This window comes from Lagenorhynchus albirostris, chromosome 4 (assembly GCF_949774975.1).
Source record: "Lagenorhynchus albirostris chromosome 4, mLagAlb1.1, whole genome shotgun sequence".
Lineage (NCBI taxonomy): Eukaryota > Metazoa > Chordata > Mammalia > Artiodactyla > Delphinidae > Lagenorhynchus > Lagenorhynchus albirostris.
Window position 1 is genome coordinate 109,481,478 of NC_083098.1, and position 23,647 is coordinate 109,505,124.

General features: G+C 44.2%; 1 protein-coding gene across 1 annotated transcript in view; it reads left to right on the forward strand.

The window, feature by feature from the left end:
• The window catches only part of HS3ST1 (heparan sulfate-glucosamine 3-sulfotransferase 1), a 30,769-nt gene extending 14,960 nt beyond the window's left edge, over positions 1 to 15,809 (forward strand). The window contains exon 3 of the mRNA XM_060147349.1: positions 14,433 to 15,809. Coding sequence (XP_060003332.1) covers positions 14,542 to 15,477 — 936 coding nt within the window. The 5' untranslated portion in view covers positions 14,433 to 14,541 and the 3' untranslated portion in view covers positions 15,478 to 15,809. The remainder of the gene's footprint in view (positions 1 to 14,432) is intronic.
• The last annotated feature ends 7,838 nt before the right edge of the window (positions 15,810 to 23,647 follow it).

The window sequence follows — 23,647 nt, forward strand, 5'->3', positions numbered from 1 at the left end:
GTGGAAAGCCAAACTATGAATTTCAGCACAATCTTCAAAACCTCATTTAATTTGAACACTTGTGCTTTGGCCAAGCCCCTCCTTTTCCCTGGCATGTTGGACACCAATGCTTGTTTGAGTTTGGTCCTAATCTGGGGTACAAAGCCAGGCCTGCACGTTCCTACCAGCTGATGGGGGAATGAAGGTAGTTGTCAAAGTGGGAAAGCAATGTGGCTCAATGATCAAGGGGAACACAGTCATATTTTTTCTTTGAGAACTTTGGAAACTCATTGTCATGGAAGCATCACATGGGCAGGACCTCAAGACATGTGTTAGCTTCATTAGTGCATTGATGGCCTTGAGAGGGTGTGAAAGTTGCAGGAAGTCTTGAAAACTTAGTTCATCATTGGAGCTATCTCTCTCTCTCTCTCTCTCTCTCTCTCTCTCTCTCACACACACACACACACACACACACACACACACACAATTTTATGTAGCAAATTCCTTTCAGAAGGAACTGGAATGGGGAATCCCATGGATGAGCCCTACTGAAGTTCCATCAAATCTAATCAACACCAGAAAACAAAGAGCAATGCAGAAAATCACATGAAGACTCCCTCTTCCAATGCCTTTGCTTTTTCCTTCTTGTTCACTAAGAATTGGACAAAGAAATACAGTTATTGGGACATGATAACTCGTTCCCACGCCATTTTCCATCTTTGATTTTGAAACACAAAACAAGCTATTTCTAAATGTAACTCTGTTACAATTCTTCTCGTCTCTTGACACATTAATAAGACCAAAATAATTTGATGTGTGATGTATGTCTACCCATTATTCTGTTGTCTATGAATCTTTCTGCTAATAAGCAGCATATCTGTAGCCATCTCTCAGCCCTAACCTTAGTGCACTCATCACATATTTTGCCCCGTCTCCCTCCATTTGCCTCCCAGTACACCCTACACCCCTGCGTGTACCTGAGTTATTTGAGGGAAGGAACAGGATGCAAGCTGTATCTCCAATTCCCCAGTGCCTGATACACAGCTAGTCTATTTAGGGCTTGTCTGAATTGTGGCTACGCTGAGCAGGCTGATAATTGGGTTTTTGCACGTCCTACTATTCTTCAAAGGTTGCATCTTCATTTATTTAGGGAGAGACTGAGTGTTATGTGTGGTCAGAACCAAGAAAATGGACCCCTGTGGCAGCCCTCAGCCCTTTTCTGTTGTCTTAGGCAATTTTGCTCACTCCCAAACTTACATCCCTCTCTTACACAAGCAAAAGCCCTAGAGTCCACTGCTTCTATCCAGCCTAGAAGGTCCTGAAGCTGACCCTTTGGAGTTGGGTGTGGGGAAGGCTTATCTCAGCACACACAACCCCTCAGCCCCTACCCCAGCCTGAAGGGCTTGGTTTAAATGTATATCTTCTTATCACTGAGAAGCCTTTTATATAATGCTATTTTTCTTCATCTTGTTTTGTTCTAGTGGTGACTAAGCATCCTTTGGAGATGGTTCTCTAATCTAGCTGATCCACCTCTTAATCAGGTGCTACGTTCAATTAATATTTGTTGAATGAACGCTGGTTATGATCTGAATAGAACCAGAGCAGCAGGTGGTTTGGGAGACCCTACCCAAGGGGACAGTCTTTCCTGCTAGAAGCTGTATTATTTTCCCTTATATCAAAAGGACTTTGGCAGTGTAGAAATTCAAGACATGTTGCTACCTTTAACCCATGAAATGTTAGACTGATGCCAAGTGACAAAGCTTTATGATTTATTTTTAACAGTAATTGTTTTGTTTGGAATTTTGGATAATAGTATCTTGCTTTGATAGTCAAGAATGTTTCTTAATTCTCTAAAGCCTTTGCGTTGTAGATAGATATAAGAGGGCGGATGTTCTTAGCATTTGTGGTCCGATTGCTTCCTTTTGTAAAAGAGGCTTAGAGTATTTCTTTGTCTTGGCCAAGGTCACACAGAAGTCAGGACAGAACTTGGGACTAGACCCCAGCTCCTGACCCCAGCTCAGCACCATACTCACTCTTGAGCACTGGTCCTTTCAAGCAAAGGTGACTTTGTGGAGATGCATTTTATGTGCCTGAAATGATCGGTGTTAGCAATATTGACTACCTGAATAAGACCTTTATCAGCCACTACAGTGGAAAACAGAGTCCTGCCAGGGCTGATGATGACATTTGATGAGGGTTTTCTATATGCCAGGCCCTCTTCTTAGCACTCATGTAGTAAATATCTCCTTTAAGCCTCATGACAATCCTACAAAATTAATACTGTAACCATCCCTACATTTCAGGTAAAAAACAAACGAAGCACACAGAGAACACACAACTTGCTCTTGGTCACACAGAGGGAGTAAGGGATGGAGATGGGATTCAAACCCACACTCTTAACCACCAGTCTGCCCCCTCTGAGCTCTTGTAATTCATCTTAGGATTCCTGAATGTCTCCCTCAGATGCCAGATCGTTTCAAATATGTTATTTAAGTAATAATAAATTGAAAATATTTTAAAAGAAGAAACCATAAATCACTCTGCAGCAACATTCAGAAAGAATAAATGACCAGGCTGATGATGATTGAACTTATTGTAGAGTGTTATATTTAATCTGAAGATACTGAAATTATAACAAGAGATAACAAGAGATCACAGGGAAGCTTGTGTCAAGTGCAAGATCTTTTCGATAGATTAAATGGCATTTAAAGATTTCAAGATGACTGAGATAATAAGGTAGGTGTTTCCTGTTTAAAGTAAATTCATTATAGATAAGTTCAAGCTCAAATCAGAGGCACATGAGACACTAATTCATTTTTTAAAACCTGAAGCTTAAGAATAAAGGAATATTTAACTTGAATAGTGGTTTTAAAAAATTTTTAAGTAAGGGATGAACAGAAATCACAGCCCTATGTGTATGTGGGGAGGATGGAGGAAAAAGCCATGCACCACCATTGCTGCATTCAGTGCTGTTACAGGAACAGCAGCAATTTAATTCAAAAAATGAAAGAAAAAATACAGACAATGTAAAATCAAAACCAGCCATGGTACCATGCTTTAATTCTGTCCATGCCTGTTTCCCCCTCAGCGACTTGCAGGCAGGGATGTCAGTCCTCACTGCACCCCCAGTGTGTTTCAAGGTCAGTACTAAGCTGTCACTTAAATGTCTGCCTTTAAATGATCATGTTTAAACCAAGAACATGCATATCCAAAGCAAAGACAAAATCAAGCTCTTGGACCAAAAGTAGCAGTAGTTTCCAAGATTTTCCATTAACTTGCCCCATCTTGGAGTCTGTGAGTGGCATTGCTGGGATTCAAGCTCAGCACCTTTTGCTTTGTTCCACTGCCATGGCTCTTTTCCCTCCACTGTGTTTCTGAATCTCAAGTCGTGGCCCCTGCTGGCTCCTGCAGCCTCATATCTGTCACCCTCCCCCACAGACTGTACCTCCACAGCCAACCCCAGCACAGGCCGAGTCCCCGCAACCTGCCCTGCCCTGCCCTGCCCTGATTCTGCTACAAACTCCATTTGGGATGATTGTCCCTGGGGAACTGCCTGCTGAGCAGACCCCAAGCCTCCTCCCGGGTTATACCCGGCCATTGATCACCTTTTGGTAGAATGGCACCAGGCCCTCCCTGGTCTTCTACCTGTGTGGCCTCTCTCCCCTGGACTCTGATGCAACTGTACCTGATCCCTGCCCACACTGAACACGGTAATAGGTCTCCTTCCACCTGTATCTTCTACTTTACAGGGTGCTCTGAGGACGGTGACTGGGTTATTTCTGTGTCCCCGGGAACTCAGTACAATCTTAGCAACATCATAGGTGCCTTGTAAAAGTTTGGGGGGAGGGGCACCTGTGGGCAAAGTATAGACCTGAGGCATCAGTCTTTGCAGACTTGCTTTCTAATCTTTTCTTTTTTTCATCTTCACCTGTCTTGGCAACTGATAGCCATTTATTACATTCATAACTAATAATAATCATGAGTTTTCACATAAATATCCATAGTTCAATCTTGAAAACTCCAAAGATCAGCCCACACTGGTCTCTTGTCTCCAACCACATCTGCCAGAGTTGGCAGCAGCTGGCTCCTTAGACAGACCACGTACACACGTGGCTGCTTGCTGCAGTCCCCACTGGCCAGCAGCCTTCCTAGGTGGATGTCACTTGCCTGATCCAGGAGACCGCTGTGTGCTACCCCTGGGAAAACTTACGTGGTGGAAGCAGTCCCAAGCAGACTCTTTTTCTTTACTATTTCTTCTAAGGGCTATGTATGAGTCTGCTCAGGTAGCTGTAACAAAATTCCATAGACCGGGTGGCTTAAACAACAACAAAAATGTATTTTTCCCAGCTCTCCAGTCTGGGCAGTCCAAGACCAAGATGCCAACAGATTCAGCTCCTGGTGAGAGCTCTGTCCTGGATGCAGATGGTTGCTGTCTCCTAGTGTGCTCAAGTGGCAGACAGAGTACCAATCTCTCTTCCTCTTTTCATAAGGACACTCATCCCACTCTGGGTCTTATCCTCAGGACTCCATCTAAATTTAATTACTTCCCAAAGGCCCCATCTCCAAATATCCACCACACTGGGGATAAGGGCTTCAACCTCTGAATTTTGGGGGGAAACAAAATTCTCTCTGTAGAGTCTGGCTCAAGAAATGAGACAAATCCGCCCTCTACCTTTGCCCACCCAGGGGAAGAATTTACTTTGGCTTGTATATATGTATTTTCAGCTGCAAAAGTATTCTAATGTTCCCTGTCCCAACATAAAAGAAACACAGATTCCCATGTGTTTGGGCCCTGGTGGCATGGGAATCAGAACACCTTGCTTTCTGATTCATTTCAGCCCCTACACACTTGACCTTGGGATTCCCGTTCTGTGCCCACCTGTTTCCCCATCAACAGGGATACGGACAGGACAAGATGACAGCGCAGGGTTCTTTGGCCTCTGATGCTCTGTGTGTCTTTCCTTGCCATTTCTGGGGAAATGTATGGATTTCATAGGTGCTGGCCATCTGTGGGGTGATGATGACCGTCCACCTCAGCCAGGGAGGCTCCCACAGTCAGATGGTACCTGTTGGGAGGTTGGGTCACAGCTGGAGCAGGGATCGAGCCATGCATATCCAAGTGCACTGAGGCAGCCCAGCTCCTGTCTCCTGTTTGCTAGCACGGCCCTCTTTTCCACTCAGCCGCACTGAGTAATAAGAGAGGCCCTGTCCGCCCTCCTGTCACAGAACTCTGCCTGTGCCAGTGTGTTTCTGCTTCTAATGAAGGATTTATTTAGGTCACTGCTGCCTTCTGTGCACAGCACCGCAGATTAAACATGTTGAGGAGAATTAGCCCCTCCTCAGCCCTCCTGGGGGCCTCCCCGCTGCACACATATGGCTGCCCATCACTCAGGCAGGGGGTATTCATGGAGGACCCTCTGTGTGCCCCCTCCCCAGATAGAGAGCCTGGATTGCTTCTGTGTGTCACTGTCCTTTCTTCTGTAAGCCTCTGTCTGGTTGAGTCACTGCAGTACTTTGGATCATGAACAAATGCGTTTGACTAATTATCATCCTTGATTCCCATTTATACCACACAGCCTTCTTTTTTAGGGACAGAAATAGCTACCACGATTGAAGGGCTTGCCTTGGGCCAGGCAATATGGCAACTTCGTAAGCACCACACAGACTGTTCTATTTAATCCTCAAAATCGGTATATATTGGGCCAAGGCATTCAATCTAAGGCTCTGAGATTTCAATCCTGTCTTGTGGATTTTAAGATATACAGCTGAGGTTTGAGCCTGGGTTTTTGGCTCTAATCCTCTGAATTCCAACATCTCCCCTCTGCCCGCCTCCACAGATAACACCACCTCTGTGACGGGACTGATCCCTCTCTATTTTGTCTACTGCAGGGGGTTCCAAACCTGGATTTAAAAACAAACTGCCCCAACAATCATAAGAAACAAAAACCAAAGGCACATCAGCCTTCACAGCCCAAGGCCAAGGGCATCAGGATCTGAATGTGAATGAACACAGTTGTTCCAAGCTCACTGAGTTCTTGCCATTCCGAGGGCTATGGGTGGGCAGACCAGTTCTCCTGGGAGCTTATTGATACACAGACTCCCAGGCCTCTCCCCAGAACTCGTGGATCAGAATCTGCATTTTGAACTACATCTCTAGCGGATCGGTATGCACGTATAAGTTTTCAAAACACTGTTGCTGGTGATTGTCATGGGGCAGACAGAGCTCCTGGGGGGATGCTTTAGTCACCTCCCACTTGCAACTCCTTTCTAGATGCTTCAACCCTAATCTCTCACTAATTTGGAAAACAACTTTGCATGGGTTGACTTCAGACTACCTATGGGACAGTTTTCCTTTATCATCCTCATAGTATCATGGAATTCTCAGAAGCTCGGCAAAACACTGTGACTGAAATCTTCTGGCCCTAAAGCCTTGCCCCACCATGCTGCCCTCCCTGGTTGGCCCAGGTCCCTCCTTCCTTCAATCCTGAAGAATTACATTCATTATGTAGGTAACCTTTTGTATATATGGAACCTCCCAGCCGTGCCATGGAAGCAACAGAGCACAGAAAGTCTGGAAGAGGGAGTGTTGGAAGAGTCCTGATCTTTTTCAAGGGGAAAACAGGGCCAATTACTCCTCCTTTTCCCAGATAGCCAATGTGACTCAGAGAAACTTATTAACATTATGTGGACTGACCTGGGGTCTTTTCTACCCTGGACTCTTTCCACCCCATCCTACCTCACAGCAATTACCATAAGTAAACCCAAACAGAAGTGAATGTCAACACTGGATGACAAGTGTCATGTGTAGGCAATTTCAAGAAAATAAATATTAATGCAAGTCTTGAGATCTCACTGTCCTTCTGTAGACTGACAGGCATGAGCTAAATCTGTTTCCTCTTTCTTGGTTTCCAAGATGATCTGCCAAGGATAGAAATTTGACAGCTCTGCCATGCACTCTTAAGTTAGCAGTGCAAAGGTAAAAGAGAAGACATTTTTTTCTCCTAAAGATGAACGAAAAATCGTATACTGTTGATTGCTCAGAAGTTTGGTTGGATATGGAAATGACAGTTCTGATCAAACTGTCTTGGCTCAGATATCAGTGCATTCCAGAAAATTAAATCACTCAATACTCGGGGATGCTTGGAGAGAAACAATTCTTGTAGAGCAGCACAAGAGCTCTTATCCTTCCTGCTATGTTATCATCATTCTTTGGAGTAAGCTCTCCCCTCTGCCGGGAATGCACTTGCCGCTGCCCACAGAAGGCATCTCCATTCAAAGGCAAAGCAGCACAATGGGCTTTACAGATGGCCTGCGGAATTTTAGTCATCACACTTCCTGGTTCTGTGACCTTGAGAAGGTCATTTAACCTTAATAGCATGTTTCCATGTCTGCCTTGGGGAGAGAGACAGGCCATTAACATTCGTTGAATGCCCACCGAGTGCCAGGCACTGCACTATCTCTTTGCCGTGGGTAATCTTACTGAGTCACGATGGCATCCCTATGAAGTAGATTTTAGCCCATTTTGCAGAACGGCACATTGAGCCCCAGGGAGGTGAGAAACTTAGCTGAGGTCAGTTAAGTATAAGAATTCTAGCCTGGTTCTGTCCAATTACAAAAGCCTCTTTGCTTTTCTACTACTGCACACTGCCTTTTCATGGCTTAAAAAATATATAAAATAAAAGGAGACTAACCACCTCTTACTATCGTTACAAGTATTAGAGGAGATAATTTACACACGAGTGCCTACTGCCTGATACACAGTGGGCACCCAGGGAGGAATCTATTTCTTTTCAACCCTTTTGTCAGATCCCTTAGATGACTTGGGTCCCCATGTTTTGATCGTCCCTGTTATCCAAGGAGATTCTCACCTGTGCCAGTTGGGTCACCGTCTTTTGTTGAGAGGCTGGGAGGTTTTTCCTGCAGACACAGGGACCGCAGGCGTCACTGTTCCCGATGCACTGAATTTCCCTCCTGTTAAATATTCTAGTTATTTCATTTTATCCACGAATATACTCCAGTAGTGGGACTGAGAGCAAATATATTGTATTAGTTACATTTGAAATCTGGGTCATGATGTGAATTATGTAGTAAGAAGACTTAAGGAGAAAATTAAAATATTTTTGAAGGGTGACTTCACTGCTTCCCCTCCTTTTGTAATGAAAATATGTTTTAGACTCTCAGTGACCTTGTCCAATGGCCATGAGAAATTTTGAGTCCCCCTCTTAACATCTGGTTTCTGCTTGACCCTCTAGGGAGGGAAAACTCACTACTTTTTGACACAGACATTTTCATAAAGGGACAGAGTGTTAAGTTTCTCTTTCTGCTGAATTAAAAGGCTTTCTCAGTGCCTTCAATCATTTGCCTGACTTTCCACAACATTCAATGTATTCATTCAGCAAATAGCATCTCTAGTACCCACTGTGTACTAGCAATCATGCCAGCCCCAGAGGATGCAGCAAAGAGAGACAGGACATCGATAAGGAAGCTCTGAATTAACATTGTTGGGTGGAGAGGCAGGCAGTAAACAAGCAAACAATTTTGGATAGTATATGAGGAATATAAAACAAGATGATGTCAAAGAAAGTGATTAAAGGAGAGTGGGGGCGCTGACATTGTGGGAAAGCCAACATTTGAAATAAAATCTGAATGACAAGAGAGAGCCAGCCTCGCAAAGCCTGGGGCTAGCATCCTGGAAAGAGGGAGCATTAAATGCCAAGGCTCAGAGCTGGTGTGAGCTTGGTGTGTTCAAATGAACAGAAAAATCAGGGCTTGGCTTAAAGGAGGCGGGAGGGGCAGGCAGGTCCCATCCTAGGTTCCTCCCTGACCTGAAGAGGAGTGTTGATTTAATTCCTCTCCCGTTGCGGAGCACAGGCTCCGGACGCGCAGGCTCAGCGGCCATGGCTCACGGGCCCAGCCGCTCCGCGGCATGTGGGATCTTCCTGGACCGGGGCACGAACCCGCATCCCCTGCATCGGCAGGCGAACTCTCAACCACTGCGCCACCAGGGGAACCCTCGATTTAATTTTTAATGCAAGGAAATCTCCATCTGGAAAATCCTGTGTCCTCTCCCATGTGTTCCCAATGCCTGGTGTGTGGTCAGCATCTTCATGGTGGGGCCCAAGGACACCTAGTGCTGCTGATGGGAAAGACTCTTGTCTTTGGAATTCTTGAAACTCCAGGCTTGGTTTATCACTGCAGGATGAAGCAAACAGCCTCCTGGATAAAAGGGAGTGAACAGGGAGTGGGCTGGATCTCTTTTGGGGACCTTTTAACCCATCTACAAAGGGAAGGATGGGGTTCATTTTATGCTCATTCTAGCAAGACTGGGCCATTCCAAGGAATCCTGTTCTTCATCAAAGAATCAGTGGCTGGCATGATGGTTCAACAAGACCAAAGACAAACCAAGGAGCCCAGTAACTACTTAGACACTAACTCTGGGTGTTGCCACCTAGTGTGAGGGATGGTGAGGTTCCTGGCTTTGCCTGCTCAGACTGAGTTTGAGTCCTAGTACTGCCTCTAACTTTCTAGACAAACCACTCTGTTTCTCTGAGCCTCACTTTCTTATAATGATATCAGTTCTATCGAGAATGCAGTGAGCATCACAGGGGTCCTGTGTGCAAAGTTGCCAGCCTAGTGTCCGCTTAGTAGCGAGGGCTGCAGATGGCAGCTGCCATCATTGCTTTTGGGAGGAATGTGGCTTGGGTTCCAGGTTCTGTTGAACAGTCTTTGTCTGTGCCTGTGCCAACTCAGGGCTCCAGACTTTCAGAAGATTCCTTTGACAGTACCTAGTTTACTTCCGGAGGGAGAATAATCAACTTTGTGCTGCTTGCAAGTTCAAACTTGCCTTCCTGGTCCTTTTCCTGTTTGGGAAGCTCCTAATTTGTGAATGGGGTAGAGTATCTTACTTATTAAGAAAGCACTTTCCACAATTAAAGGGATTTCCGAGTAAGAACTGCAACACTGCTCAGTGTTCTAATACCTCTCTGCTGTCCACCTCAGTTGCCAGTAGCCACATGTGGCCTTGAGATGTCCTGTAAGAGTAAATGTATACACACTGGATTTTGAAAACAAAAAAAATGCAAAATATCTCCTTAATTTTATATAGTGATTATGTGTTGGAGTGATAACATTTTGGAAATACTGGCTTACATAAAAGTTGCCTTTTTAAAAAGGGGCTCCTGGAAAATGTACAAGTGCGTATGTGGGTCATTTTAACACCTATAATAAAAGTAACAATAAGACATGATCTGTCTTAGGGCAAGATATGACTAAGTGTCAGGGACATAAATAAATAGTGGCTGCTATCACCTTTGAGGGGAGTTGCTGTTACTTTCCTGAGCATCTCTAGATCGCCTAAGGAGATTTGAGTTTTTTCTCCGAACGTAGTAAAACTGTGTGTTACACCTTTTATTTATACAACTCATCTGCTGCATAACTCCTATGGGGAAGGCATCGTGGTTGGCATAATGGAGGGGAGAAAGTATTGGTGAAAGTGGGGAATTCATCTCATAGCTTAGCTAAAATGCTAGCTATGTAGCATGAATTCAATAAATATTTGTTTGATAATTGGAAAAAAAGTGCATATGTGCTTCACGTTACATTTCTATAGGACAGTGCTGATAACCCATCTCACTTCAGTCCCAAAGTAACCATTTGAGGCAAGTGGAATTATTACCACTTTACAGATGAGAAAACTGAGGCTAAGAGAGGTTACGGCACTTGGACCAAAGTCAAAACTGGAGACAGGATTCCTGACTCCGTAGCCTGTGTGATTCCTTTAACTCTTCTACTGAGTAGAACAAATGAATGCGTTTCACCCACATGCTATATGTATATCCCCTGTGTACCAGCTGATTCTAGAGTTGGCAGCCAGGGCTTGTCACTGCTAGGTAGGTTTTTTCGGGGGGTTTTCTTCTTTAGGATCCCCAAAACACTGCCTTTGTTTTAAGACCACATGCTAGGGAGATAGCAATAATAGCAGAGAGTACAGAACTGGAACTCAGGATCCACAATTTCTAGGCTCTGATTTTCTACCTGATCTTGGGCCTGTCACCTCAGGGCCTCCTCACCCATAAAATGAAAAAAAGGGACTTAATGACATGATGCTCTGATGCTCATAATTCCATTGTCAAGACCAGCTGGCCCAGATGTCCTGGCTTACAGGTTCACCTGAGCTTGGGGATCTTTCCTTTTCTGAGAATGTTACTAAAAGGCACAAAAATTCTATCTGTACCACTGAGAAATTCACATTATCAAACTACAACAGGAAGAACTTGGCTCTCAATGGCCACTGTGTGTGTGTAACTACATTTTATATATATTTAGATGTACAAATATATGCGTGTATATATACATAATATATATGTGTGTATAATATATACATAAAACTTAGCTAAAGTTTCATACACACACACACACACACACACACACACACGTGTACATATGAGACTTTAGCTCAGATTTTTTTTCCATATATCTCAAGTACTTTTGGAATGTAATGTAGATGGCTTAGAATAAGTAAATATACATTTTAGAAACTATTACATTATAAATGAGGAGCTTTTAAACTACAAACTGCCCAGTTTTTTGGTTGTTTGGGAGGGTTTTTGTTTTTTGCTTTGTTTTTGTAAAGGACAAACTATATTTAGTTTCTTGTTTCTGCTGTCTGCTGGTAATTTCCCTTTAGGAAAAAGATCTCAGATGTGCACTGTGCTAATCAAGATGCCTCATAACAGAATGGAAAGAGCATAAATAGTCAGATAATATGAATCTCAGATCTGGGCTCTGACTCTAACCCTTAGATGTTGCAGGATCAGGTTGTTTCCTAAGTCTGGATGCAGAGCTGTATGATGGGGATGACAATACCCACCACAGAGAGTATAGCAGTTTAGTGTGGAGAAGCTACTCTCTCCATCACTTCACCCACCCCACCCCCTGCACACGCACGCACACACACATACATGTGCACACCCACATACACACGTGTACACACATACATACATAAACACACGAAAGCATACACTTGCACCGTCACACACATACCCCAAACATGTAAAAAGCAAGCACAACTGGTCCCTTTGGTCAACCCACATGGGCAGTTGAGAAGGAAATAGAATTTCACTGAAACATACTAAAACGTTCATTTGACTGAAGCAAATGGCCCATTAAATTGGGCTCATCCAATCAGTAAGACCAGCCTTGAGCCCCATCTTGTTTGGCCATCCCTCCTTAAATTTTTCTCTTTCTTTTTCCTAAATATGTATGTCAGGTGATTTGGCAAGTCCCTTTTCTAGTGTTCTGTGATTTTCTAAAGGTTTCAGCTTTTTAATTGCTTGATCTTTAATATACATTTTACAAAGTGGCTATTACAGTTAATATCTGAGGGAGGTAGATCAATTGATCTGATCATAAACACGGAAGTCCTGCCTGTTGTTCTTTGTTTACACATTCTAGACAAGTTTTAAGCTAATAAAGTGAATTTTAAACCTGGCATAAAGAAGATGATGGGCCCTCTTGATAGAAAACATTTTTCTGGCTCTGTAAATCCCATAGTCCCCAAACTGGGCCTCTGTGCAACTCTTCCTGAGCTGTGTTTAGACAGAGATTACTTAAAAGAGAGTTTCCAGGACTTCCCTGGTGGTGCAGTGGTTAAGACTCCGCCTGCCAATGCAGAGGACACGGGTTCGAGCCCTGGTCTGGGAAGATCCCACATTTCTCAGAGCAACTATGCCCCGTGCACCACAACTACTGAACCTGCGCTCTAGAGCCCGCGAGCCACAACTACTGAAGCCCGCACACCTAGAACCCATGTTCCACGAAAAGAAAAGCCACTGCATTGAGAAGCCCGCACACCACAACGAAGAGGAGCCCCCGCTCGCCGCAACTAGAGAAAGCCCGCACGCAGCAATGAAGACCCAACGCAGCCAAAAATAAATAAATAAATATAAATAAACTTTAAAAAAAAAAAAAGAGAGTTTCCGATCTGCTCTTTCCGGGAGAGGGTCGAACACGGATTGCTGCTTATCAGCCTCCTAAAAACAACAACCATAGCTCTTGTGTCTTTGGGAACTCCATGCCATGTAGCTCAGCAGTGCCCGTGTTCCTGAGGGACTTTAACGCCCAAATGTGATAAGTCTCAGTTAAAGAGAAAAAGGTATAAAGCAGGCAGTTCACAGGAAGAGCCCTGAATTTCGAATTTTAAATTTGGACCGTGAATTTTGAAGTGGACTAAATTTTTGTGTCCTTGTGTTTCTATAACTGTCCTGCGCTTCTACCTTACACTGTAGTGTTAAAATGACAATCCACTGAGCAGACTGCAAGACCTGTTCTTTATAAATAGTAAACGTTTGCATGCATGAAGGTTTTTTGCTCTTTCCAATAACCTCGCCTGTTTATCCCTCTAGGCCCACTTCAAACATTTGCTTTACTTGGAAGACATCTCTAATCATTTCAGGCAAAATGAATGAACATAGGCCCTCACAGTACTCTCCCTAAATTATAATCGTAACATATATCGCACTGATGCTTACAGTCCGGTTGTATCAATTAACCTTTGCCAAATTGGTGCTGTAATGCAAACCACCCCAAAACTCACTGGCTTAAAACCACAAGCATGCATTCTCACTCCTGAGGGAGTTGGCTGGGCTGCACACAGGGGGCTGATGGGGCAGCTCTACTGCAGGTGTCTCTTGTCTTCCTCCTGGGACCAGCAGCTGGCTGGCCAGGGCATGTTCTTCTCGTGGCAAATAAAAAAAAAAAAATCAAATTGCTAGGAAGTACACTCCCCCTACAAGGAGGCTATAGCAAGAATTGGATTCAGGGAAGAGTAAAGAATTGTAGTTAATCATTCAATCTTTCAAACAGGTTCACCTGCCCTGTTAGATCAGGAGCCCCTAGTGGGTTGGAAACAATGCCTGCTTCCATATCGCTTGCCCCTCCGCCTGGGGCTGGCAGCTGTTAGATATTCTCTGATGTTTGCCAAGGTCCAAAAGTCCTTCCCAACCTTTTCCTTTATAGCAGATGTTGGCAAACTATGACTGCAGGCCAAAGCTTGGCCTGGTTTTAGTGCCAACAGAGCAGTAAAAATACAAATGTTTGAAAAAAATTAAAAGAAGAATATTTAATGACCCATGAAAATTATATGAAATTCAAATGTCAGTGTCCATAAATAAAGTTTTATTGGGACACAACCACACCCATTTCTCTGTGTATCATCTATGGGTGCTTTAGAGCAAAATAGCATAGTTGGAGTTGCCATAGAGACTGTATGTCCCCAAAAGCCTAAAACATTTACTCTCTTGCCTGTACAGAAACCATTCGCCGCCCCTGCTTCATAGGATAAAGGAACCAAGAAAGCCCCAGGAGGTGAATGTCGTGCCCAAGACGACAGAGTTGTCAGCTTGATTAAGCCCAGTATTTATGTGGGGTTAATACTTCTCCCCTTTGTTTCCTAGTAATCGGAAGCCTGCGACACCCATGTGTCACTGATCTGGAGGCATCCCTCGCGGCAGCGCTTCATGACCCAGCGGCGCCCCGCCCAGTGAAGCCACCGTGGTGTCCAGCATGGCCGCGCTGCTCCTGGGCGCGGTGATGCTGGTGGTCCAGCTCCAGCTAGTGCCTTCCCGCCCCGCTGTGCCCGGGGCCGAGCTGGGCCAGCCGCAGCTTGTGAGGAAAGCGGCGACCTTGCACAACGAGATCCGGGAAGGCGCGGCCCCCAACGGCTCCGCCCAGCAGCTGCCGCAGACCATTATCATCGGTGTGCGCAAGGGCGGCACACGCGCGCTACTGGAGATGCTCAGCCTGCATCCCGACGTGGCGGCCGCAGAGAACGAGGTGCACTTCTTCGATTGGGAGGAGCATTACAGCCAAGGCCTGGGCTGGTACCTCAGCCAGATGCCCTTCTCCTCCCCGCACCAGCTCACAGTGGAAAAGACCCCCGCGTACTTCACGTCGCCCAAAGTGCCTGAGCGGGTCCACAGCATGAACCCGTCCATCCGGCTGCTGCTCATCCTGCGGGACCCGTCAGAGCGCGTGCTGTCCGACTACACCCAAGTGTTCTACAACCACATGCAGAAGCACAAGCCCTACCCGTCCATCGAGGAGTTCCTGGTGCGTGATGGCCGGCTCAACGTGGACTACAAGGCTCTCAACCGCAGCCTGTATCACGTGCACATGCAGAACTGGCTTCGCTTCTTCTCGCTGCGCCGCATCCACATCGTGGACGGCGACCGCCTCATCAGGGACCCCTTCCCCGAGATCCAAAAGGTCGAGAGGTTCCTGAGGCTGTCGCCGCAGATCAATGCCTCGAACTTCTACTTTAACAAAACCAAGGGCTTTTACTGCCTGCGGGACAGCGGCCGGGACCGCTGCTTACACGAGTCCAAAGGCCGGGCACACCCGCAAGTCGACCCCAAGCTCCTCAATAAACTGCATGAATATTTTCACGAGCCAAATAAGAAATTCTTCGAGCTTGTCGGCAGAACATTTGACTGGCACTGATTTGCGATAAGCTAGGCTCGGAACCTTTCCTATTGTAAGTTCTAGTGTACATCTAGGGGGGAAAGAGAATTTTAAAAGGGCATTTAAGCTATAATTTATTTGTAAAATCCATAAATTACTTCTGTACAGTATTAGATTCACAATTGCCATATATACTAGTTATATTTTTCTACTTGTTAAATTGAGGGCATTTTGTATTGTTTTTCATGGTTGTTAACATGTGTAATATGTCTCTATATGAAGGAACTAAAATATTTCACTGCAAAAAAAAAAAAAATCTGGAGACGCTGTCTTTTTTGAATGTAATTAACTTGCCCCCAACTCAAGATAGCTGTCTGTGTTCACTCACTGCACATATTCCTTTATTACTTACTTAAAAAAAAAATGTTTTTCATAGCTGTTATACTCCTCTCCCATTCTCTCCCTTCTTCATTACCTTTTAAAATTTTTAATGGCTTACTGTGGTCATCAGATTTATTTTTTTACTTGCATGGTGAGATTTCTCTTCATTGAGATCCCCTATTATTTTTGGAGGTGATAGTCTCACCCATTCCCAACTAAAGCAAGTACCTGAATGTGGATTTTAACCCCATGTAAACTCCAAGTGGACAAAGAAGTTAAGCTGGAGAAGTAGTTACTAACCAGCAAGAGGCTTGCCTCAGAGAGTGCTTGCACTTACTTCTGACTGCAGCAATATGTGAAACTACAATAAAGGGAATTAAACCATTGGTCTTCAGAACGATCTTGGGGCTGTGTACTTTGCCCCAGGTGGCAGTGGGTCTCTGGAAAACCACTTAGAATAGAAAAGAGGAATTGCAAAACCTATGCATGTCCCCATTTGTAAAAAGCTGACTAAAGTGGTAACTGTTTCCTTGAGTTGGGAGTCTATTAATCTATTTCCTTAAATATAAATATTATACTCCATATACTTTGAGACATAGGTGTATGTATGTTTAAAAATCAACTCTGGAGTCCTGAAGGTGAAAGGAAATTTAAACTCCCAAGGGTTGCAATTGAAAAGAGAAAAGTGCAAAGCAAATGGTGAAAGGTAAAGAATCCCTTGCACCTGCCTTGATAGGCCAGAGGCCCAATTTCAGTTTCACTTCTGCCCTGAACAACTGGGTTGTTAGAAGTGATAGAATAAGCCCTTCTGTGCCTCAGTTTTCTCATGCGTTCTTCATTCAGTCAGCCTTTTACAGAATTAAATAAATTGGATATTTTTTCTTATTATGAATGAAATAGACATTATATATAAGAACTCATTGAAATTTCCCCCAAGCAACCCCAGGAAGAAGGAATTATTACAGCAAGTTCAAAGAGGAAGAAATAGGCATGAAGAAGATAAGGAACTCGTGCAAGTTCACACTGGCTATAAGCCAGAGCTCAGAGTCCACTTAAAGCCAAAGCACAGGGTTTTTGGGTTGGTTTTTGTTTTTTTTTTTTCCTACACAATTTTTTCTAAATTCAAATGGAAAGGCCCAGGCTCAGAGACAGTTCTTCCTGATATATTCCTTCCCTGGTGCCAAATGTGTTCCACCCCAAGAGGTGAGCCTGAGCCAGAGGAAGAGGGCAAGGATGAGCCTGAAGTTCTCTCAGCAGTGCTATCAGGGAAATGAGTCACCTTGGTTGTGCTTTGCAGCTGCACCCTGGCTTGACCTTAGCATGGCCCATGCCCCAGCCTGGGCCTTGCACAGACAGCAGAGAATGTCTTCTCTCCTCCTTTATTAAGGTTGTCATTAAACAACCAACTCCCCAGAGGGTGTGGCAGAAATATAGCAGGTTTCCTGTTGACATGGTACTTTGCCATTTGCAGAGTGTTTCTCTCTGTAGCACATCATTGGATCTTACTTATATCACACTCATTCAAGACTGAAAAAGTGAGAGGCCGGGCTTCCCTGGTGGTGCAGTGGTTGAGAGTCCGCCTGCCGATGCAGGGGACACGGGTTTGCGCCCCAGTCTGGGAAGATCCCACATGCCACGGAGCGGCTAGGCCCGTGAGCCATGGCCGCTGAGCCTGCACGTCTGGAGCCTGTGCTCCGCAACGGGAGAGGCCATAACAGTGAGAGGCCCGCGTACCACAAAAAAAAAAAAAAAGAGAGAGAGACCAACAAAGGTGAAATTGAGTTATCAAGTTCGCCCAGGAATTGGCTGACAGAGTGGAGACTCCAGGGTGTGTTTTCTGACTCCTAAGAGGGTGCTCTTTGCAAAATACTTATGCATGTCTGTTCCCTGATAAGGATGATGTGCTGAAAGCCTGCACTGTTGGGGCAAAAGGTGGTGGGTGGGGCTGGAGGAGGGGAAGACCAAGCACTGGAGACACATCTAGCTGCTGCAGCTCACACAGCTGATGGTAGGGGATGATCCAGTTTAAAATGATCAGAAGGTATAAATTCAATAATTGTTGGTTTGGAGGTATGAGTCTTGACTAAAAATGCATTCATGGGGTCCACCATGGGCAAGGGGTCAAGGGTCAGATGAATATTTCTATTCATCTATTTATGGTACAACCCGAGCCAGCCATTTGGAAGAGATAAGCAGTAGGAGCCTATCGCTCCAGACCTAGCCCAAGCACTTAGATCTCATCTGAGCTCTGTCAAATTCAGAGGAGGTCCTGCAGTAGACCACCTGCACAGAGAGACAAATGCAATGACTCGGGAGCCAGATGGGCACCTGATCCCTCTCCAAACACACCTAATACTAAGTCTGTTAACAAAGAGAGAGATGCTGAGGGAGTGAGGCTGCTGCCTGGACTGGTCCAGGCTCAGGGGCAGCCTGGGGGCCTCTGGATGACAGCCTCCCAGAGGTGGCTGAGGGCAGTTGAGCAGGGCCTCAGCTATTATATTTGGAATATTCACTTCACTTGATGCTTCTGAGTCAGGACAGCCCCCTCCCATCCTCCAGGAACTGGATAGTGCTGAAACCCTGGTAACACTTTGGTTATCAGCTCACAGCCTGAAAATTTGCCATTTTAGCAAAACTGATGATGTGCCTCTGAGCAGAGTGCCTTGCCCTTTCTATCCTGGGAGGCTGTACTCAGCAGAAGGGAGGTGTGAGGCAGAAGAGGCCATTGCTCAGGGTGCCTGCTGAGCAATGAGGTGGAATCAGAGATCACTGCCAAGAGTTCAGGTATTCATTAAAATTGTATTTTTCTTTCAAGCCCCTACTATGTGCTTAGCATGGTATTAAGATCTCAGGAGTATGAAAATGTTAATGCAAGAACGAATAGTCATTAACTGTTCTGTGTTTAAATTAAAAATAAAACAAAACAAACAAAAAGACACACATGGAAAGGATGGAAAGGCTAGAAAGGCAGGTAGTATTAACTGTGTGTAGACTCACCAGTGCAGTCATTCTCATTGAATTCAAGAACATCCCTGGGAGAAATCAACTAGCCCTGTGATAGAGAGGACTAAACTGGGCATAAGAAATGGACCTGCACTCATTGTTTTAGAATAAATAGAGGAATACTACTCACGGTAGGGGGATGGTTGTCCCAGAGACGGGGAATGTTGGAATTAAGGATCATACACAGAAAGTGAGAGATGACAGAGACATGTTTCATTACTCAGGAGTAGCAAGAGATGGGAAATCTTCCCGAAGGCTGCACGGCCAAGCTGTGAACCAGATCACTTACCTTGTGGGCCACAGGACCCTGTTCTTTCCACAGGAAGTCTTGGTGAAATTGCCATAGAACTGGAGTACACGAGGCAAAGGACATAACCAGAGCAGGGCATTCTGAACAAGGGCAGCTTGAGGAATCACGACAGTGGTGATGAAGAGGGGGAAGGAAGTAGAGAGATGCAGGCAAGAGACTGTCTACTGGTCATGGGAGTGAGTGAAGCACACTGGGAACTCACTCTGTGGCCTTGAGATCTGCTTTCCAAGTGGTGGAAGCTTGCTTAGAAGGCACCCATGTGTCTCTGTCTCCTGTGCAGGTGTATCTATCATATAAAAATAACTACCATTTTTTGCATGCCTGCTATGTGCTTGGCATTTGAAATAGGTTGCTTCTAATCCATGTGACAATTCTGAGAAGCAGGAAATGGCATAGTACTAATTGTACAAAGGAGGAAACTCAAACTCAGACTCTAAAGGGCTTGCCCACGATGCCAGAGCCATTGATTGCCACAACTGGAATTTAGGGTCTAATGTCCACGCTCTGCTGCTTTGCAGTCTATGCAATTGTGGGACAGGGAGGAAGAAATAAAGCATAGGCATCTGTCTATTAGGCAGAGCCTGGAAGAATGATGGGCATCCAGAATGCCAGGATGCACAGAGAGAGTTATATCAGATCACCTTCAAGCCAGGAGTGGCTGGGACCTGATACAAGGGACACATGATAAAGCATGTCCCTTACTGGCAGATATTCATTTAGAAAGTCTAAGCTTGAGCTAGAGACCAAAGCAACACAATGGAGCTCTCCAAATGGCAAGCAAGGGGTGAGGACCAAAGCTACAGACTGTCCCTGATTGAGATGCTTGACTGAAGTATTTTGATGTAAGAAATGGCCTTGGTTCTTCAGTTCACCCTGATATCAATATCTTTACTCCATTTTCCTCAAGTTTCCCAGTTAGGTGACCTGAGAGAAAAATCAAGTAAAGCCAAGAGACCTGGATGTGAATCCCCCCTCTACCAATTTTTAGGTTCAAATTCTCAGAAGCTCAATTTCTTTCTCAATGTAAATGCGCTTAACTCTGTTTGGGGGAGAATTCAATGAGATAAGTAAAAACTGTAAAATCTGTGGGTATGTGGCTTAGTGGTTAAGAGCATTTAGAACTTTGGGAAGTAGACCAAAACTGGTTTTGAAACAGTCAGCAGGCACCCACTGCCTTGGTTTTTCTCCATCCATTTCCCAGCTTCGGGACTGTAACCTTTGCTGTTGGTGCACCATCCAGAGCCCATTTACCAGGGAAATGTCCCCATTCCCCACCATCAGAAGAGTTGGCTACTAAAAGCTCACCCTGTACTGTGTTCTGGAGCATTTCTCTCAGTTGTCAGCTGCTGCCTTCCCTGGAGGTACCTGGGAAGTCATGCCCACCCTTCTTTTCTACTCTCCTTGGGGTTGCCTGTGAGTAACACTTGATTGATGTGGGATGTGGAGTGGGGTCTTGGGGAAGCAGCTCAGATTCCTGGTCTCTGGGCAGGGCAACCTCTATGGTACAACTTATGCTCCAGAACTCCTCCTGGGATCAGGCTGAGGCTAGACTTCTGAAACCACACTTTTGCTTAGTTTCTTCTACTTTATCCTGTGCCCCTTGTTACCCATTTCTTCTGTAATCCCATTCTTAGTAAATGACTTACCCAAGAATACAGGAATCCCCATCTCATGTTTGCCTCTAGGGCATACAATCTAAGATAGTAAACTTGCATACATGTCTTATTCTTTCTATATTTCATATGAGTAATATGACCAGCCCACAGGGTTATTATAATTTTTCCAGTTAAATAACAGACAATAAGGAATGAGTCTGTCTTATCCTCTGACACATAAAAGAGCTAAATACAATAATAGACACAATTGTTACCAAGTATAATAGTTGTCTCTTCTTTGGCTTATCAGACTATCAACATAGTGTTCATGCATCAACATCAAACTTTAACTTCATGAAAGATTTCTGGTTCTCACAAATATAAGGGCATCACGCTATCTTATGTTACAGGATATCGTATCTCTATTGTTTGATAAGTATTTCATTTCGAGCTTGTGCATGAATGTTTTCTGCTCTTGGTTGCAACAACTTGGCACCTAGCACAGTGCTTGGCACATGGTAGACAGAAAGTACTTGTTTGTGGATTGAATTGTAATTCTAGCCCAGTTGTCAATCTGAGGTGAAAATCCCCTCTACTATATCCCAGCTTCATGATCTGACCTCCTGGGAGCACCTTCTGTGGGCCAGGCACTGCTAGCACTTCACAATATACTGCTTTATTTAATCCTTAGAAAACCCTAGGGAAATAATCAATCCAAGCTCATTGTTTTTTCCTTACCATCATATCCCCAGCAAATAGAACAATGCTTGACATAGGAGTTGCAAGTATTTATTAACTAAATGAATCATTCTAATGCCCAAGCTCTCTCCACTACGCAGTACTATACAACCACACTTCCTGAATATAGCACTAGTGGAGAATCCAGTATTCTCTAAGGCAACCCATTACATCTCCAAATTGGCTACTAAAATTCACACTTCCTGTAACTAAATCTCTATTCCCGTAGCTTCCTCCAATAGAAATGAGTTTACCACAGGGCGTCATGGAGAACAAGTCTCATTCCACTTTTCCGTATTAGCACACTGGATGAAACACTGGCCTTGGGTTCTGAAGTCCTGAACTTAGAGATTTTTCATAGCTATGTGACCTTGGGCAATTTCCCTAGCTTCTCTGAAATTCTGGTAACTTTCTGCAAAACAGGATAAATCATGCCTTCTTCACAGAGGTTCTATGAGTATTGCATGGTTAGTGACCAATGTATAAATATAAGAGATCATAATTCTATAAAAATTCATCTAATATTGAAAAGTAATTCAGATCTTATGACTGGTGTCATCCCTTATAGAGGCTAATGGGATAATTACTGAGTATTAATGAAAGCTGGGTGTGTATTATCTCACTTTATCTTTAGGTCAACCTCTGAGACAGATATCACTATTAACTTCATTCTATGGATGGGGAATCCAAAGCACAGAGATATTAAGTAATTTTCCCAAAGTCACATAGCTAGTAAATAGCAGTGTCAGATCTGTTCCCTGGGCTGTCTGTCTTCATGGCTAGCATACTTAACCTCCTGGCTACCCTACCTTTCAGTGCAAAAGAGAACACTTTCTCCAACATATCTGCCCATGAAAAGAGCTAGAGCACAAAGAAGAAAAGAATAGAGATTAGGAACTTAAGATAAAAATCAGCAAAAAGACATAGTAGGCAGAATTCAAGAATGTCTTCCCAAGATTTCTAGCCCCTGGTGTACACACTCCATGTAATCTTCTCCTCTTCAATGTGAGCAGGACTTGTAAATGAGATGGGATGTTTACCCTCTTGATTAGGTTATATTAATGGGATAATGGATAAGGATAATTAATAAGGATAATGGGATGTGACCTATCAGGTTATCTAAGACTCCAACTTAGCAGACTGGGGAGGGAGAGAGATTCTCCTACTAGTTTTGAAGAAGTTACCTGCTATGTGAGAGGGCTAGCAAGGGATTGCAGTGGCCAGCAATACTGAAAGTGTCCCTTAGCCAGCAACCAGCAAGGAAACAAAAGCCGTAGTCCTACAGTTGCAAAGTGTTCCAGCAAGCTGTGAGCTTGGAAGAGGGCCCCAAGTTCCAGATGAAAACACTTCTGGCTGAGACCTTGACTGTTGCCCAGTGAGGGCCTGCTTGGACTCTGTTTTATGGAAACTGAGATAGTAGAAGTATGTTGGTTTAAGCTGCTGAGTTTGTAGTAATTTTTTATGTAATAGGAAACTAATACAAAGACTTAAATCTACTTTTTAGCCATCTTCTCAGTTTATACTCACTTTTCTATACTCTCTTTTGAAAACAAACAAAATGCATGACTTTTTGCTACCCAAGGAATACATGTCCATTATACGAAAATCAGCTTCTTCAAGTAAGATTATTCAGAAATAATCACTGTCAACATTTTGATTTGTATAGTTTCAGATTTTTCCAACACATGAATGTGTGTGTGTATTAAAAAATAAATTACATCATTTTGATAACTCAGCAACCTGAGAGTAAACATCAGCTGACACCTATCCATTGATAGAGTTGAAATGGATCTTAGAAGTCATTTAAGCTAATCTTCTTGTTTTATGGAAGAAGGATGTGAGGTTTGGAGGAGTCAAGTCACTGTTCATGCTGAATCTATATGAGAACTCAGAGCTACTTCCTAATACCTTCCGCACTGCATGTTTGATGTCTAATCACTTGTCTAACTCCCCACCAGACAGTTTGCTCCCCAGGTGAAGGCCTGCACTTCCTATGAAACCAGTGCCTCACAGTGTTTTGCAGGAAGCTGATATCTAGGTGAGAGTGGCTGATTAAAATTTTCATTTAGCAGTGCTTTTAGTGCAATGGGAAAAACAATAAAAGCTACATAGACGTGGTATTACAGTTACCTGTGGCTGTGTAGCAAACTACTCTAAAACTCAGTGGCCTAATGCAACAATT